This window comes from Ptychodera flava, chromosome 6 (assembly GCF_041260155.1).
Source record: "Ptychodera flava strain L36383 chromosome 6, AS_Pfla_20210202, whole genome shotgun sequence".
In the NCBI taxonomy this organism is placed as follows: Eukaryota; Metazoa; Hemichordata; class Enteropneusta; family Ptychoderidae; genus Ptychodera; species Ptychodera flava.
The window spans coordinates 17,244,047-17,260,049 of record NC_091933.1 but is presented as its reverse complement, the minus strand read 5'-3'; the positions used below and the strand labels follow the sequence as shown (position 1 = coordinate 17,260,049).

At 38.8% G+C, this 16,003-nt stretch overlaps 1 protein-coding gene across 2 annotated transcripts in view; it reads left to right on the top strand.

Moving 5' to 3' along the window:
• The first annotated feature begins 5,026 nt into the window (after window positions 1-5,026).
• Window positions 5,027-16,003, top strand: part of LOC139135005 (reelin-like) — a 70,671-nt gene continuing 59,694 nt past the window's right edge. Inside the window, exons 1-5 of one of the 2 annotated variants that reach the window (XM_070702161.1) lie at window positions 5,027-5,680; window positions 11,292-11,529; window positions 13,207-13,313; window positions 13,604-13,673; window positions 14,493-14,641. In XM_070702161.1, coding sequence (XP_070558262.1) covers window positions 5,470-5,680; window positions 11,292-11,529; window positions 13,207-13,313; window positions 13,604-13,673; window positions 14,493-14,641 — 775 coding nt within the window. In that variant the 5' untranslated portion in view covers window positions 5,027-5,469. The remainder of the gene's footprint in view (window positions 5,681-11,291; window positions 11,530-13,206; window positions 13,314-13,603; window positions 13,674-14,492; window positions 14,642-16,003) is intronic. The other variant, XM_070702160.1, reaches the window with a different exon arrangement.

Sequence of the window (16,003 nt, the reverse complement as noted above, 5' to 3'; positions counted from 1 at the left end):
GTTTCAAAGTGGTCCTTGTTCACCTCTCACAATATCTTCTTCGCTGTAAATAACATTTCGGTGTGGAAATTTCATTTTATTTTAGTATAGTATTAACAATCATTCCTACTGTATTCAGAATTCCTATTTAGTATCGAGAGGCTTTCTCACCTTATCAGGTGAGTGCCACATGCATAGGAAACTATCAAAAATTCCCTGTGGATGGAAAAAATTTTTACCTCCTTGAATTTTTTATCACCAAGACATTTTTTTAATAAGTTTTCTGTCACAAGAATTAAATGCACATATATTTGCAACTGGGTTATAAGGACCCTATGTAGTGTTCAGTGAGTATGAGTTGTGATTTCATCTTTCAAGTACAGACAGACTGAAAGATGCAGTCTGCTGTGTTAAACCCTTTGAGCGCCGAAGTCTATTTTTGTCACCTTTATGTAATAATAAATAATTGTAATTTCAATTTCTTCTGATTTTTGCCAAAATTTTGATAAAAAACTGTAGCTGATGAAATGTGATATTCACTTTGTCCAGAATTATGAAAAAAAAGTTCACAAAAATTGGTAAAATTCCGCTTTAAAATTTTGGTGAGAAAAATTACAGCAGTCAAAGGGTTAATAGCATCGTGTGACCATTTACATCATCTGGGCCGTCAGTTTCACCTTTGAACATACTCATTGCTGTCCCACTGCTGTTGTGTTGAGGTAAAGCAGTATAGGGATTTGGGCATTAGGAGATCTGAACGAATGCAGACATGTTTACTGAAATCTGACGATCTTCTCAGATCTTATCGGAATTCAAAGGATGTATTGTTGAAACCAAAGATGGCATGAAATATAGATGTGTACATTTGTCGGCGAAAGTCTCTACTTCCAAATTTTTTTGTGTCAGTGGCCTGGAAACGGCAATGAACTGTCAAAACTGTACTACCAAGCATTGTATCTATGTCTCCAGCAAGTCTGTTGGCATGACAACGTGTACCTAGCAACAGCCAGATTATTAGTTTGGTCAATGATGCGATGAAGGACTACATTTTTGTGTGTGTTCTCACTTGAAAACATTTGCGTTGGTGAACAGCCACAAATAGAAGGAAGGCTACAAAGCTTAGAGGAGGTCCCATTTTAAAGTTCAATAACTCCCAAGCCGCATGTTACTTTGGATGAAAACAGCCTTACTTACATGCAATGTGCAGTGTAATATTGATCTGTGACCCCTCACCTTTGTTTGGTGAGTTTGTTTACAAATTGTGATCAGGAGCTATCCAGATCCCAGTATTAAGTGGTAACAAAGCCCAGACTTGCAAGCTTGGATGTGTCTTACTTGGTCCCCATTCATTTGTGAGACTGGTGTGGGTCATCAATTTTGATACTGTTCAGAGGGGTGGTTCCGACTCCCTTAGGTACATTGTATGCTGCGGAATTTTCAATAAATCATTCCACTGCTATTAAGATTTCAAATGAACTGGCACAGTGCAACAGTGCCATTTTTAAACAACTCTACACACAGGCTATGATCACCACATAAGCAGTTTTGTGGAAAGCTTTCTTCAGCGCCAATTATTTTATTTGCATGCATCAATTTCACCAAAGTATTTGTGGGGTACTTGCCTCTTGCATGCTTGACGTGACATTCAAGAGTTTTTACAAACCAAGGTTGGCTGATTTTTTTTTTCAAAACACAAAAAGTAACCTACACTTTCAGTTGGTGCTGAAAGTGCTGATGTCTAAACTCAATGTTGGTCGTTGCTGAAAAGCTGAAGGAACCTGTGCCAAAGTAGCAGACAAGCAACTGACAAATTGAAAAATTACCAGTGACAGTAGAATAATACTTGCCATTGTAAACTGCTGACAGCCTTTCTCAATGTCTTCCATAAGTATAAAATTGCGAGTTAGAATTGAATGGTATTAGGGTATAATACTCAAGTTCAGTGCAATTCTCCAATCAATATTTGACAGATAAGTTGTCTAACTTTCAGGATAACTTTCTGAAGGAATTGTGTTGTGCCAAAAAGTGTTGAAATTGATGGGTACATTGTGACATTTCTTTGGACAATTACACATGATTCTGTTCAAAACAAAAGCATTCATTAGCTTTGCCTGGTAGTGTGGTATGTATGTAAAACACCTGTCCAATATTTTGCAGTGCTTGCGGGTTCAATGTTTTCCCACCATGGTCTAGGTTCCTTAGTTTATGAGGCACTTACATGTATTTTAGATGGGTAATGGATGTTTCAATACCTGAGAGTCTATGCCAGCCATTGGCACCCCCTCATAATTTTCCTGAGACCCGCTGGTTTTAGATGCATTTCATACCTATCAACCTTATTCTATTTCTCCAGGCAACGAGGGCACAAAAGCAAATATTCTGACCTTGAAAAATAAAGTGGGTTACTTTTGTGTGATTTTCACTCAGTCTCAGTACACAGTTATTGTCTGTAACTTCTGTGTTTGTTTTTTTATTATAGCCAAACAAAGGTTTCTGAATCATGCGCCATGAGAAACAGTTATGCCTCGGGGTATGTCAGTTCACTTTACAGTCTGTGGGGATTGCTACGGCTTCAGTTCCATCGTCTGAGATGAGACTGTATCACTGATCGCCATCCTGAAAATGGTTTCTCCCCGGGCATGATTGTAGAGACATTTAAATAAAAAATGCAGGTCAAAATGTTCAGATTATTTTCTCGCCAAGCAACCAAAGTTTGTCTATGAGCATTTTTCACACAATTTCAACTCTTCCACACCTTCGTTTTGAGACAAACTTATTATATTCAATGGCATGGCTGACCCATCAAGCTATTATAGGGGAAACCAGGATTAAATGCTAAATTTATTGCATTTGGTCACTATCTTTTATGAAAGGATCTGCACTTTTTCGAGTCTTCAACTTTTGAAAATGGTGCACCCGAAGAAATTACTGGATCCAATATTCACGATAAATATAGTTGTGTTTTCTGAGTGGGCATGCCCATACCTTTATGAAGCAATGTAGATCATTAAGGATTATGTTGATTTTTAAAATTCTTCAGTTTTGGTCAAGCAGTGTTCTTCAGTCATACATTAAAAACATTGTAGTCACTTTTCTCACTAGTGCAATGCTTATGGAAGAATTATGGCAGTTTGATTTCAACCTTTATTGTATTGTATTGACAATTCAAAAAAAGCAGTCCCTGTTTTTAGGTTTTGGGTCTAGATCAACTGCAGTGACAAGCAAATAGCCATTTTTTAGGTGTACAGTAGTTAATCAAAATGCCTTGCTTTAAGGTACACACTGGGGGCAGCATTGAATTGGAAATTGATGGAAAGAACTCTGAAGTTCACAGAAGTCATGTCCATTCTTTCAAAGTAACCTGGCGGAACAGAAGTGATATCTGAGTATTCCGTGTTGCAGCATCAAGTCATATGTCTTGCCATGAATAATAATCCACTAGTCACGCTTTGATTGCCTCTCCCCATCAACAGTTTTCAGATTTATGGCACTTGGATGTGCTCTGCAGCTGTTGTAAAGTAGTATAAATCTACCCCTTGAATAGAGTGAGAAAAAAAAAACTTCTTTTGGTTTTAGTGTTTTTCCACTAGTGCAGATTCTTCTTTCAAACTTTGGTTGTGGATGATTTGGAGAAGGGTAAATCTTTCTTTATTCAAGGACTTCCTATGCAGGGATATACACTATATGTAAACATATGTCAGCACCGACAATTTTATCCTCACGTCTTTCCCAAGAAAAAAAAAACTTGATGCATGATGCAGTTGGCAATGTTATTCTTTTTAAGCATTTCAAGTGGCTGCGGTGAGAGTCTTGAGTATAAGAGAACCCGACTTGTTGTGAGTGGAAACTACATTCTTGAAGTTGAGGGCAGTTCAGATTGAGTAATCAGTCTGTTTGTGTGCTTTGCTAGATCTTTATCACCACTTCAACTCCCGGTCCCAGTGCCATGCGGGTCCCAGGATGTGGATACATGCATATTAGAAACACGGGTGACCTTAGCAGGGTCTGGTCACATGCAACAGGTGGCAGAATGGAACTGGTTTTTGCGAATGTAGGTGTTGTCAAGGTATTCTGTGGTGAGAGACAAGGGCAGAGCTTCATTTGTTGATGTACGCTCTCTAACCATTGAAATCATTGCATAGTGACCAGCACATCTTGATTGTTGTATTTGTCCAAGGGAATGCTCTTCGTAGCCGAGCAGCCAGTTATCTGTTGCACACACCAAATGCCATATTTCAGACTTGTCATGTCAAAAAATGCATCGGAAGTCATAGCTCCGGTTATCAGTTGACCATTGAAGTTTGACCAAAAATTATCTTGGCCTTTATTGACTCACGGGTGCAGAATTGCTCCCCTAGTCAAGCAGCTTTCTGACCTGATAATGACAATCTGAAAGATATATTGTACATGGTATTGGTGGAGACTTTGCTCAAATTTTTTTTTCCTAATTTTAGCAAGAACATATTCTCAGTGTTCAAGGAGTACATGTGAGAAGAAAAAATAGATTTATTTCTAAGCAAATAAGAATTACGGAAAACCTCTTTATAAATTGGAAATTTGTTTCAGCAGTTCCGATTTTTCATTACTGTGGTGGTATAGTGAGAATTGTCCCCACACTTGTTAAGCAGATTTTGAAATTGTACTGAACTGGACCCATTCATGCATGCAGACGGACCCCCAGCTTGAAATGGTTTGACTCAAAAATGAAATATATGAACAAGGCTTGCCAATTCACTCTATCTGCATACTTACTACTTCAAAAGAAACTTACTTTTTTTAGTAGATGTGTGCTGTTCAAACCTTCCTTTGGAGCAACGTTTTCTGTATCACGAGATATGAAATTAAAGGGACAAAAGTACTAGTTGAGTCAGGGGGTTTTTTTTAGTATTTCCGGCCCCTGAGAGCAGATCAGCAGTAAATCAGTGCATTGAGACGGTGAATGGCTGTCCATGCCTGTGAACAAAGGCATTACACACAATTGTTGTCGGCTTTTAAGTAGATTGAAAGATTGACTGAATTGTTTGGTTGTACAGGATTTGCTCTACTCACAGACACCACTTGCCTAACAAGCACAGCGTGTATGAAAAGGTCCCCCGTGTCTGAGCTGAGAGGTGACCCTCCCTTTTCTCGGAGCTGACTTCTTCGCTTGATCTGGAGGACTCCTGGCATCTGTAAAGGATACTTTACGCTCGCTGAGCCCAGCTGACGGCGGTATCACGTTTGTCAGTGGATTAGACAGTTGGCTGTTTTTAGCTGTCAAGCCATTGGCTTGCCGATGGTTGGCCGCTCTTGGTCAGTGCTGGGACTGTATTGATACACCGTAGTGTGTGCGTATGTTTATGATATCCGTCTTTGCTTAAAAAAGCAGTACTCGTGCCACTCCACTGTACTCCTATGGGAACAGGGGAAAACTATTAAATCTGGTCATCGGTTACCATAACAACCTCTTCTAAGGACAGCAGAGATAACACACTTGGCTCGCTGCAAGCCATGGCGCCGTCAGGAGCAATTACTATCACCCTAATTCTAACGGCATGTGTCACTGTGTCCTGGGGTATGCTCCCAGGTATGACATCCTTCTACTTCATGTGTAACTACCAAGGGGGACTCCACCAAGCAGATGTGGATAGTGGAGAAGTCACCCTAAGGGTGGGGATAGTCGGGAACCCAACATTCTACAAACCAGGACAGATGTACCAAGGTAAGTAACTGAGACAATCTTTCTTCTCATCCGACTAATAGTAGCCTAGGATTGCTTTGGTAAGGTAAAACATACTGCCTTGCTGCTGTTTACAAAAAAGACGTCCCTCCAGTCAATTTATAACGGCTGAACTTTGCTCACTTTGGTTGTTGTTTAGCAAAAGATTTGATCCTTCATATGTTCATATACATCTGCATGCCACATCTCTTTTTAGACTTTGTAAAGGTAACAGAACCACATTACGCAATGTGAACGACAACACCAAAAAGTTTGCCTCCAGTGCTCCCCTATTAAAGAAAAAGCTATTTGAGCATGGCATACCCATCCATTACGACTTGTTGGAACCATGAAGTGTGGACAAGTCCCCTTTGTTACACATTACTGTGGCGATATTTCATGTAAGCTGTCGATAAGTTGTAAGTCCATGTGATTCAGGAGACTGGCAATTAATGACGTCATAGTTGTTGATTTTCCCGTAACTTCACTGAAACTGATAGCATGAGAAAAATATCGTCGCAGTGCACTTAAAAATAGGTTTGGAAGTTAATGGAACAGACGTATGCCATTGTCAGTATCATTACTTTTCAAATTACCTGAAATATTTTGTAGCATATTTTCAGGAAAGCCCATTTCATTTAAGCATTTACACCACTCCCTAGTGGAGGCCTTGACATTAAGGACAGGTGTAATGAATGGATGGGGTGTCTGACTTTGGTGTTTGCCAAAGTACACTCAACAGAGTCCCGGCGGAGCATCCCACCTTTTTAACTGCATTAGTTATTGTTCAAGTTCTTCACAGCTGGTAGTCTTCACACCCAGCGTCACAAACAATTGACCTCTTCCACCGCCGTGAATCGCACTGGGAACAGCAATCTCGCCCGGCGATCACAACTTCTTCTTTGTCGCCGATGTCAGCCCTGGTGAAAACAGACGTATAGGGTGTCTGCAGCCCATTCTTTGATAGTAACATTACCCTTTCCTTAGATTGTTATTGAGGTGTATAATGAGTGATTTCATGGTCTAATTGTCCCAAGTAATCCCCTGTCTATTGTCAAGTTGTGCCGGTTGCATAGTTTAGCCAGGGTTGAATCTTGATGGAAAGTCACACAGTTAATGCATCCTCTGAATGGTAGGGCTGGTTCCACTGATTCAAAGTCATCTGGTGACCATGGTAGCTTTCTATGAACAAGTAATAAGTAAATAAATGTCTTTTGGTCTTTTATGTTACACCGCTATACATTATACATATCATTGTTTCTGGCATCAGCAATGCTTGCCGGAATGCATTCATCTGCTGATGGAAAGTCGGGCAATTAGAGTACGTATCACTACCTGCCCCCAGGTCTGTGAAATCAGCCTTCAAATTGAACCTGATTGCCGGCGTCGTAAACAGTCATCCTTGTTTGCTCAGAAATCTTGGACAGCTAGGGTTTGAACATACTCCCCTTAATGGGTTTTTATACTTAGTGAGCTTGCGACAGACTGTAATTCCTCACAACGGGCGCTACTCTCTACAGTATCAAGTTTTGCGGTTTTGCTTGAAATCAAGATGAAAACAATCCGTCAAAAGTTGATGTCTAGGGTCCCTGGCTGAGTCATGTGGTTTTTGTATCTTTTCTCTCACTCAAATCACTGCGTTCAGGTGGCAGCAGGCAGATCTCCAATCTCTGTACATGAAACAAATTACCATCAGGCTTGAATTTATTACCCCAAGTGCCACTCTGCAGTCACTCTGGCCATCTACTACAAACCTCCATTCAAACTTCTCCACGATCTTTAGAAGCACTGCAGAATGGCGCAGTAATTTAGGTTATCAAGATGTGCGACCAATCATCCATGAACCTCATGAAACTGACAAGGCCATTTAAAGAACAAAAGGCGGAGAAATGTTTCAATCAAATACAAGCAAAAGGCAAGGTGGTTGATTGCCTTTGCCTTTTAGACTTTAACACAGCAGCTAAATCCATTGTATGGCACCGAAAAGTTCTGATGTGAAAAACGACCATTCCTTCCATTTAACTTTACTTTTATCATCCCACGGAAATGACCATACATTGTATGCTTTACTCAAGATACAAGGTTACTGTAAAGTTTTTCAAACCTTGCACTTTCAAATTTTATCACATTTCTTGGCCAATCATCTGTTGCCTTTTGATTACCTACAACACAGAAAGTTCCAGTTTCGTCAGCCTAATTGGAGCTTTTGGCTAACACAGTGTTCAATGGCCATGCATCCTCCTTGCTCTGTTTCACGTGATTTTTAGCTCCCATATGGCCATACATGTATTTGCCAATGGAAACTATTCATATAGTTTGGAAAAATTGCCTGTCAGTCCGTATGTATGTATGTATGTATGTATATATGTATGTATGTGTGTCCGTCCACTGCAAAAACTCCTAAACCACAGAACCTACCATCTTAGTGTTTGGTATACAGGTGCACCCAGGGGTGGAGATATGAATTTTTGTATTTTGACTATTCATACTATGTAATGCAGTTAGATATTGTGTAAGACAACAATTTCTTTTTTTATGGCAGAACTTTGACCTCTGATAAAGGAAATGGCAGTGAAAGTATGGAAAGTGTTTCAAGCCATAGTGTTTTTTGCTAGCAAGATAGAGTGTATGATGTCTCAGTAATCAGGCAATACTGGTACTTGCTGATAGCAAGCTCACTGTCAAACTTTGATCCGCAGTCATTCATCTTTGGTTTCTTCTCTTATCCTTCATTCAGAAACGAAAAATTTAGGGACCTTATGGACCAAAATGAAATGAAATACAAATCATAGAAGTTTGGCTTCCCTGAACTGACTCATTCCAAAAAACAATCTAATAGATCAATCGGTTAATTTGAGATAGTATGCGCCTTGAAAGTGAAATACTTTAACCTTTGCTCGATCTTTCCTCAATAAAACTCAACCATTCTCTTAACTGAATCAAGAATAAAAATTAGGGGTCACCGTGCAAAGTTTGGTACTTGAGAAACAATTTACCTAACATTTACCAATGACAACGTTTGTAATTCAAAATGATTGCCATCCTTAAGTCAACTTTATGGAAAAAGATAAACTTTTCTACTTTGATTTTCAAAATAGTTTAGACAGTCAAATTAGTCTTATTGAAGGGCTTGAAAATGAGCCCCCACAAGTGGTAGATCAGAGAGGTATTGTAAAAATTTGGAGTTTGAATTATCTGTCACCATGGTGCATTCTACTTTAACCCTTTCACCGCCGTGGTTTGTCCTAAATCAATTGTTTTCTATTGTAAAGTTGGACCTGTACACAGGGAACTGGGGGTGAACAGGTTAATAGCCTAGTTTTTCTCCTGCATGCTTTTCCTATCTCAAAGAGTGAATTGTGCAAATTTTTATGGTTTCATGTATTGCACTGTATAAGTATAGACTGTATTCTGTTCCGTTATTCCAAAACTGTTAGCCTAGGGTCAATGATACATGATCAAGAGGTCAACTGTCATGGCAAATAGATGGCCTGTCAGTAACATTAGCAAGATGTAGTGTTACACTAAAAGCAAATATTGGTATGATAGTATCATATGTGTGTAAGTATCTGTTGAGTGAAACAGGACATACCAGAAAACAGACGACTGCAAAAGAGATTGATACTTCTCAAAATGATGAAATGATTCGAATTTTAAAAAAGTCATCATGCAAGAAAGTTTAAAAGATGGTGGAAAGATATAAAGCTGACAAACCATAGAATAACATTTTCAATTTATGTTAAAAAGGAATATATTTTATTGCCAGTGCAAAATTTATCATGAAAAAATTCTTTCTCTTAAAATTTTCCCAAACTGTTGGTATATTCTTACAACTGTTCAGGCAGTAAGTATTGGTATTTTCAAAATGAGATGCCGTACAAAGCTATCAGATCTCAAAGAGAGAAATTGTGAAAACGTCTCGGTGAAAATTTGTGATTATTCAAAGTTTTATGATATTATGGGCTTTTGTCAAAGTGTACTGTACTCCAGAAACCTCATTTATGATGATAAATAACAAAAAAAAGGAAAAAATTGTCTCAACATGACACACAAAAGATATGTAGCACTAAATTGAGTCTATCATAAGGAGTGTCCATTCGTTTCTAGTTTCAAAAACTTTCACACCTGTAGCGCTTTAACCTGTACATTTCAATGCATGTTTATGCGCTGGCTGTCTCTGCCATCATTGCGACCACTTTCTTGTCAACATCTTTTACTGATGAAGCCATCAAAGGGTTTACCTCAAAAAAGTACCACTGTAATGGTCCATTCATTGTGCCCGCTTAATGTCAACAACAAAAGCGTTAAACTTTCAGAATCTGTGTCAATGTTTTTCTTAGCCATCCATTTGCTTTTTTTTGCACGTTTGGCAGTTTTTAACAGCAGGTGGCTCCACCAGAGCTTGTCAGTTTTCCAAGTTAATCAGAGTGTTCCTGAATAGCATGAGACGCTGATTGTCTCCATGTCATTTTAACTGTGCCCTCATGCCATTCAACTTGTCCTGAATCTCCAGTTGCACTCTTACAGAGCCTGACTACAAGTCAGCACACACTTCACCTTCTGTGTCAAAACTTGATAAACAGATTTGAACTTGCATCTATGAAGAACAGATATCTGTTGGCTTTTTGACAGTAAAAAGTTTGGCAAAAGTTATATCGTTAAAGCAAATTTAGGAGTACTTGCTCGCATTTCTTACAGAAAAAAAATCCAATATACCACACCGAGCCAAAATATACAGAAGGGAAGAAAAGACCTACTGTATACGACACTTAGCTGAAACCATTGATCACCTCCAAACGGTACATTACCCAGATGTCTCTATTCGCTGCAGGCCAGTGGGATAGGCAGCTTTTGTTTTCACTTACAATAAGGGTCCTTTACGAAAGGAAAACAACTACATCAATCGCAAATTACTGCGTCCAATTTATCATGTTAATTTGAAAAAAGTGACAGAGGGACTTCATTTTCCCTTGAGAAAAAAAAAAAGAAAGAAATTGTAGAAGATGGGAGAGGCGTAGACATCCACTTTGTCATGGTGGCATTGAAGTCCCTTACAGAAGTACTGAAATCTTAGAACTGCATAAGATGACAGATTTGAAAATTGTGTATTGCATACTCACAAATAGTTGAACTTTGGCACAGTTTTTGACTGTGTCCTAATATGCAGACACCAGTACTTCAAAACCTCACAAAATAATTTTGACCTTGACTTGTTTTTCAAAACATCACAAAATGATTTTGAGCTTGACTTAATTTTCTCCAAAACCCATCCTACTTGTTGCTGATTTCTTCAATGAAAGGCACAATAGCTGTATATGTTGATTATAGTTTTTGTATTTTTTAGTACATTGTTTATACTTAATGATATTCAATGTCATTTTGATGAATGAATCAGAATTCGGACTGAAATTCTGTTGTCAACAGTCAAGTATGAGTACGTTACATGAAGGTACATGTAGTGTTTACAACTTGAATACCAGGCATTATCTTGATAGTAGAACCAGAAACTGTATCACTATTTTACAGAGACAGAAATATTGGAAACTTGCACATCAAATTTCACAGCGAGGGGAGCTTTAGGCAGTCTCTAACTGAAGTTTTCTTCTCTTTGCAGTGATGTTGACGTCCAGCAAGGAATTTGATGGATTCTTGGTGACCGGCATGTACCCATCCATGAAGCCCCAAGCACCCATCAACCCCATCATGGCCGCCATGATGAATCCAGTCGCCATGGCGATCGGACACGCATCCATGTGCTCCATCATCCATCAGCATCTCAGTCTGTCTCCCCAGACGTCTTTGTCCTTCTTCTGGTTTGCACCGCCGGCAGGAAGCGGTTGCATCAACTTCCTGTGAGTAAATTGATCTCATTGTCAGCGGCATTGCATGATCTCCTCATTTTCCACTCATGTAAGGATACATATTTTATTTTGAACAAATAATTGCCCATGTATTTTAAACTCAATCCAAGAAAAAGCTTAATTCATGCTGCTCAGAGTTGAATTGTTTTCAAATCTTATACCGCTCAAAGAAGAACACGGCTCCGAAATACTGAAGAGCTCAGTCTCAAAACACGCACCTTAGACAATCAGTGCCATCAAATATTGAAATACTTTCAGCATTGTTTGTGTTGTTCATACCAAATAAAATTGAAGGATAAACATTTGTTGTTGCATATATTGTTTTTGGTGTTTGTTGGATTGGTGTCTTTGCAAATAAATTGTAAGAAAGTAATTATATTAAAACCTAAAAATGACATTCTGTAACATTGCCTGCATGGGCATATTGTGACTTTGCTGATTCCGCAACACTACTTTCTGTACACAATCATCTGTATTATGCTCCTTGTACATAGGGAGTGTGTGTACCAGCACAGAGTACAATTAATAGGAACTGTAAGTGCTAGAACATGGTAAAGTCAGGTTACCTCTATGTCCTTGTACATGTACTGGCGAGAACAGCAATATTGAAGCATTGAATATAATCATCTACATAAATATCAACAAACATATATACTTCAATTGACACACTGTGCAGAAGCCAAATAATGCCAAGTAATTTCAGGTGATTTTTGAATGAAGACATGTGATGCATAGCATCCAAGCAAAACATCATACCTTATAAAAATCCAGGCTTGATAAGCAGTGGTACTCCTGAAGATTCCAAGACCAGACTGTCAGAAAATAGTTCCTGTTTATTGTCACTGTTTTGCGAACATTAGTTTATTTAATTTGTGTGCATGTTGCCTGTCAATTATTTGACATAATTGTATATTTCATATTTATTTCATATTCATTTTATTTAATGCATATTTATCATGCTGCATGTGTGAATTCCAGATCCTTTTGTCACAATGGTCAGAGATCTTGGCTTCAGACTGTTGCTATCTTGACATGACTTCCATGTTTCATAAAAAACCCTTTTCCTGCCAGACAGTATCACTTCCCCATCAGCCAAGTCAGTAAAAAGTGGTATTGAGCCAAAACATGACGTATTTTCACCCACTTGGCTTGGTCTGTTATAGCATCTTTTGTCCAAAAAAATCAAGTTTACAGTATTTATGTTTTCAACAGCCTTCAAATGTACAGTATTATGTTAAAATACAGCATATGGAATATGTTGTGTTTCAGTACTTTTAACCATCTTGACCTGGTGGTGAAATATGGACTTGGCAGGAAAGGGGTAAAAAACTAGTAACAAATTCGAAGACGGCGTTTCACACATGATTGATCTGTTTTTGTTGCTCTTAACGGAAGTGTGAAATTATGCAGTCGTGTTTACTTTTCTTCATTCTGTATATTGTCAAAGAAAAGGAATCAGTCCAGGGACACTCACTCATCTCAATGAACAGCAACAAAAAATCACAACAGGAAATTGATTAAAAAGTTTCTTGGATATTTACAAGTGAGCAAACATGAAACTGACAGCAAGGAAAAAGTTGAACCACCTGTTGAGTGTGTCCCATTTTGTCATTGTGCGATTTCCTGTCTTTATGCATCATCAATTCTCTGTGTCACCTCTCTCAACAGGGCCACAGGCAGCTTACACCAGCAGATTCTTTTCAAAGACACGCTTGCACTGGAACTCTGTGAGGAAGGCACCGTGCAGCAGGACTCGCCGGTCGCCGAGGTCGAAGGTCAGTCGATTTGTTTTCGTCTGGTATTCTCTTGGAGTGTTTTGATTTTGACACATAATGGGATATTTGCTGTTGTGAGTCTGGGATTGCTGTCCCAACGAGGGTGTCTTCTTTCTCTTTTTGAGTAATTTGTGAAGAGTAAGATGTCAATTGGCTGGTCTGCAGCTCTTTTTGCTGGGGCTGCAAATTGACTGCCTTTTTTGGAGGCCAGCTGACTTGCACAAAAATGATATTCTGTACTCTGGCCAAGTTTATTCTTCAACTCTTGCTTGCTGTTCCCGTTTCAATAGATGGTGCAGTCAGCGGTGTTATTCTCAGAGACAACTTTGATGCTTCGGACAAACTGGACACCTCACTTTGGTAAGTGGTTGAGAACGTCAGTCTTCATTCTCCCTCACTGCTTTAACTTTTGCCATTCTAATAACCAAAACCATGTCAAGTCAATGACTTTATCGGATGTAGTGGAACAAATTTTTAGAAAAGGCATTCCTTGTCATTCAGGCGGAATGAACCAATCATACGGCAATCTTTCGACTGAGCAATTTGACCAATCAGATGAACAGTATCAAGTATACGTTCATGAATATTCATGAGTGAACATGCAGTGGGATTTGTAAACAGCATACAATGGTGTGCCTCCTTTGTGTGTCATGTATTTATGAAATCAACCATTGTCTCCTCCGTGCTCATCTTTTATTGTGCTAATTTTCATGATTCTTTTTTGTGGGATAATGATAACTTCCTGCAACTCAAGAAAAACTTCTGAAATAACCCGGTTTATTAAAATCGCTAAAAAAACATTTCAAAACTAAAATCACAAAGTTTATTTACCGGTAGTATTTTTCATATACATTGTTTCTATAGCATGATCGCAGTATATATATTTAGTTAGAAATTTGTACAGAATACTAGTAATCAAAGGGATATACCACCTAAATGCAAGGAGTTGTGTTTGTCATATGTGTGTCGCACATTTCCATGGCTGTTTAGTTGGTGTAATTTGCTGTGAGTGGGTGTTACTATACACATTTCTAATAGAAATTAGCATGTCATGACATGCAATTAAGTTTTGTGTTCACTGAGTATCACATGTATTATCAATGCACATTATTGAGTACTGATTGAGCAATTGCTACACGTTTGACGATAATTGCATGGTCCTAATTCTTCTGGTCACAGGTCTGATTTGCAAGGAGGCGTCGTGAGCCAAGACTGTGGTCCTGTCATCCATGCCAATTCCATCGTCTTCTGCCAGCATTTGGGAACCAGAGAAATCACCACCGTGCACCTGAACACAACCACTGCTTCGGTTGTACAGTTTGCCCTGAGTAAGTATACTGTCACTGTGTCCTGGGAATAGAAAATGAACATTGGGTCTTGCATCAATTGACTGAAGGTAGAATTTTCCTCAGCAAGAGTCTGTCTTTCATCGCAGACACAAATTTTTTTAGTCCCCGCGGACGAAGTCCGGCGGGGACTTATAGATTGGGTCCCGTCCGTGTGTCCGTCCGTCCGTCCGTCCGTCCGTCCGTCCGTCCGTCCGTCATCAACAGTTTCTCAGACACTGCCAAACCAATTTTGTTCAAACTTGGCACAAAGGCATAGCACTATGACCTACAGATGCACATCGATTTATTTTGCGATACGATCCAATATGGCCGCCAGGCGGCCATTTTATTACAATTTTTTCATGTACTGAGCCATAACTCAGACATGTTTCAACCGATTTTATTCAAAGTTGGTACAAGGACATTGATCAATGTCATAGATATGCATGTCAATTTGTTTTGTGATATGATCCAATATGGCCGCCAGGCGGCCATTTTATTACGATTTTTTCATGTACAGAGCCATAACTCAGGCGTGTTTCAACCGATTTTATTCAAAGTTGGTACAAGGACAATGACCAATGTCATACATATGCACATCGATTTGTTTTGTGATACGATCCAATATGGCCGCCAGGCGGCCATTTTGTTTCGATTTTTCATGTACAGTGCCATAACTCAGGCATATCTCAACCGATTTTATTCAAACTTGGTACAAGGACATTGACCTATGTCATATATATGCGTGTTGATTTGTTTTGTGATACGATCCAATATGGCCACCAGGCGGCCATTTTATTACGATTTTTTCATGTACAGCGCCATAACTCGGACATGTTTCAACAGATTTTATTCAAAGTTGGTACAAGGACATGACAATGTCATATATATGCATGTGGATTTGTTTTGTGATATGATCCAATATGGCCGCCAGGTGGCCATTTTGTTATGATTTTTTCGTGTACAAAGCCATAATTCAGGCATATCTCAACTGATTTTATTCAAAGTTGGTACAAGGACATTGACCTATGTTATACTTATGCACATTGAATTGTTTTGTGATACGATCCAATATGGCCGCCTTGTGGCCATTTTTTTTACGACTTTCCATGTCCTGAACAATAACTCAGACATGTATCAAGCAAATTTATTCAAAGTTGGTACAAGGACATTTACTTATAGTATACATAAGTACATTGATTTGTTTCTCGATATGGTCTGATATGGCCACATGGTAGCAATTTTGTTATGGTTTTTTTCATGTCGAGAGCCGTAACTCTAGCAAGTCTCAACTGATTTTATTCAAAGTTTGTACCTGGACATTGACTTATGTAATACATATATGTGTTGATTTTTTAATCA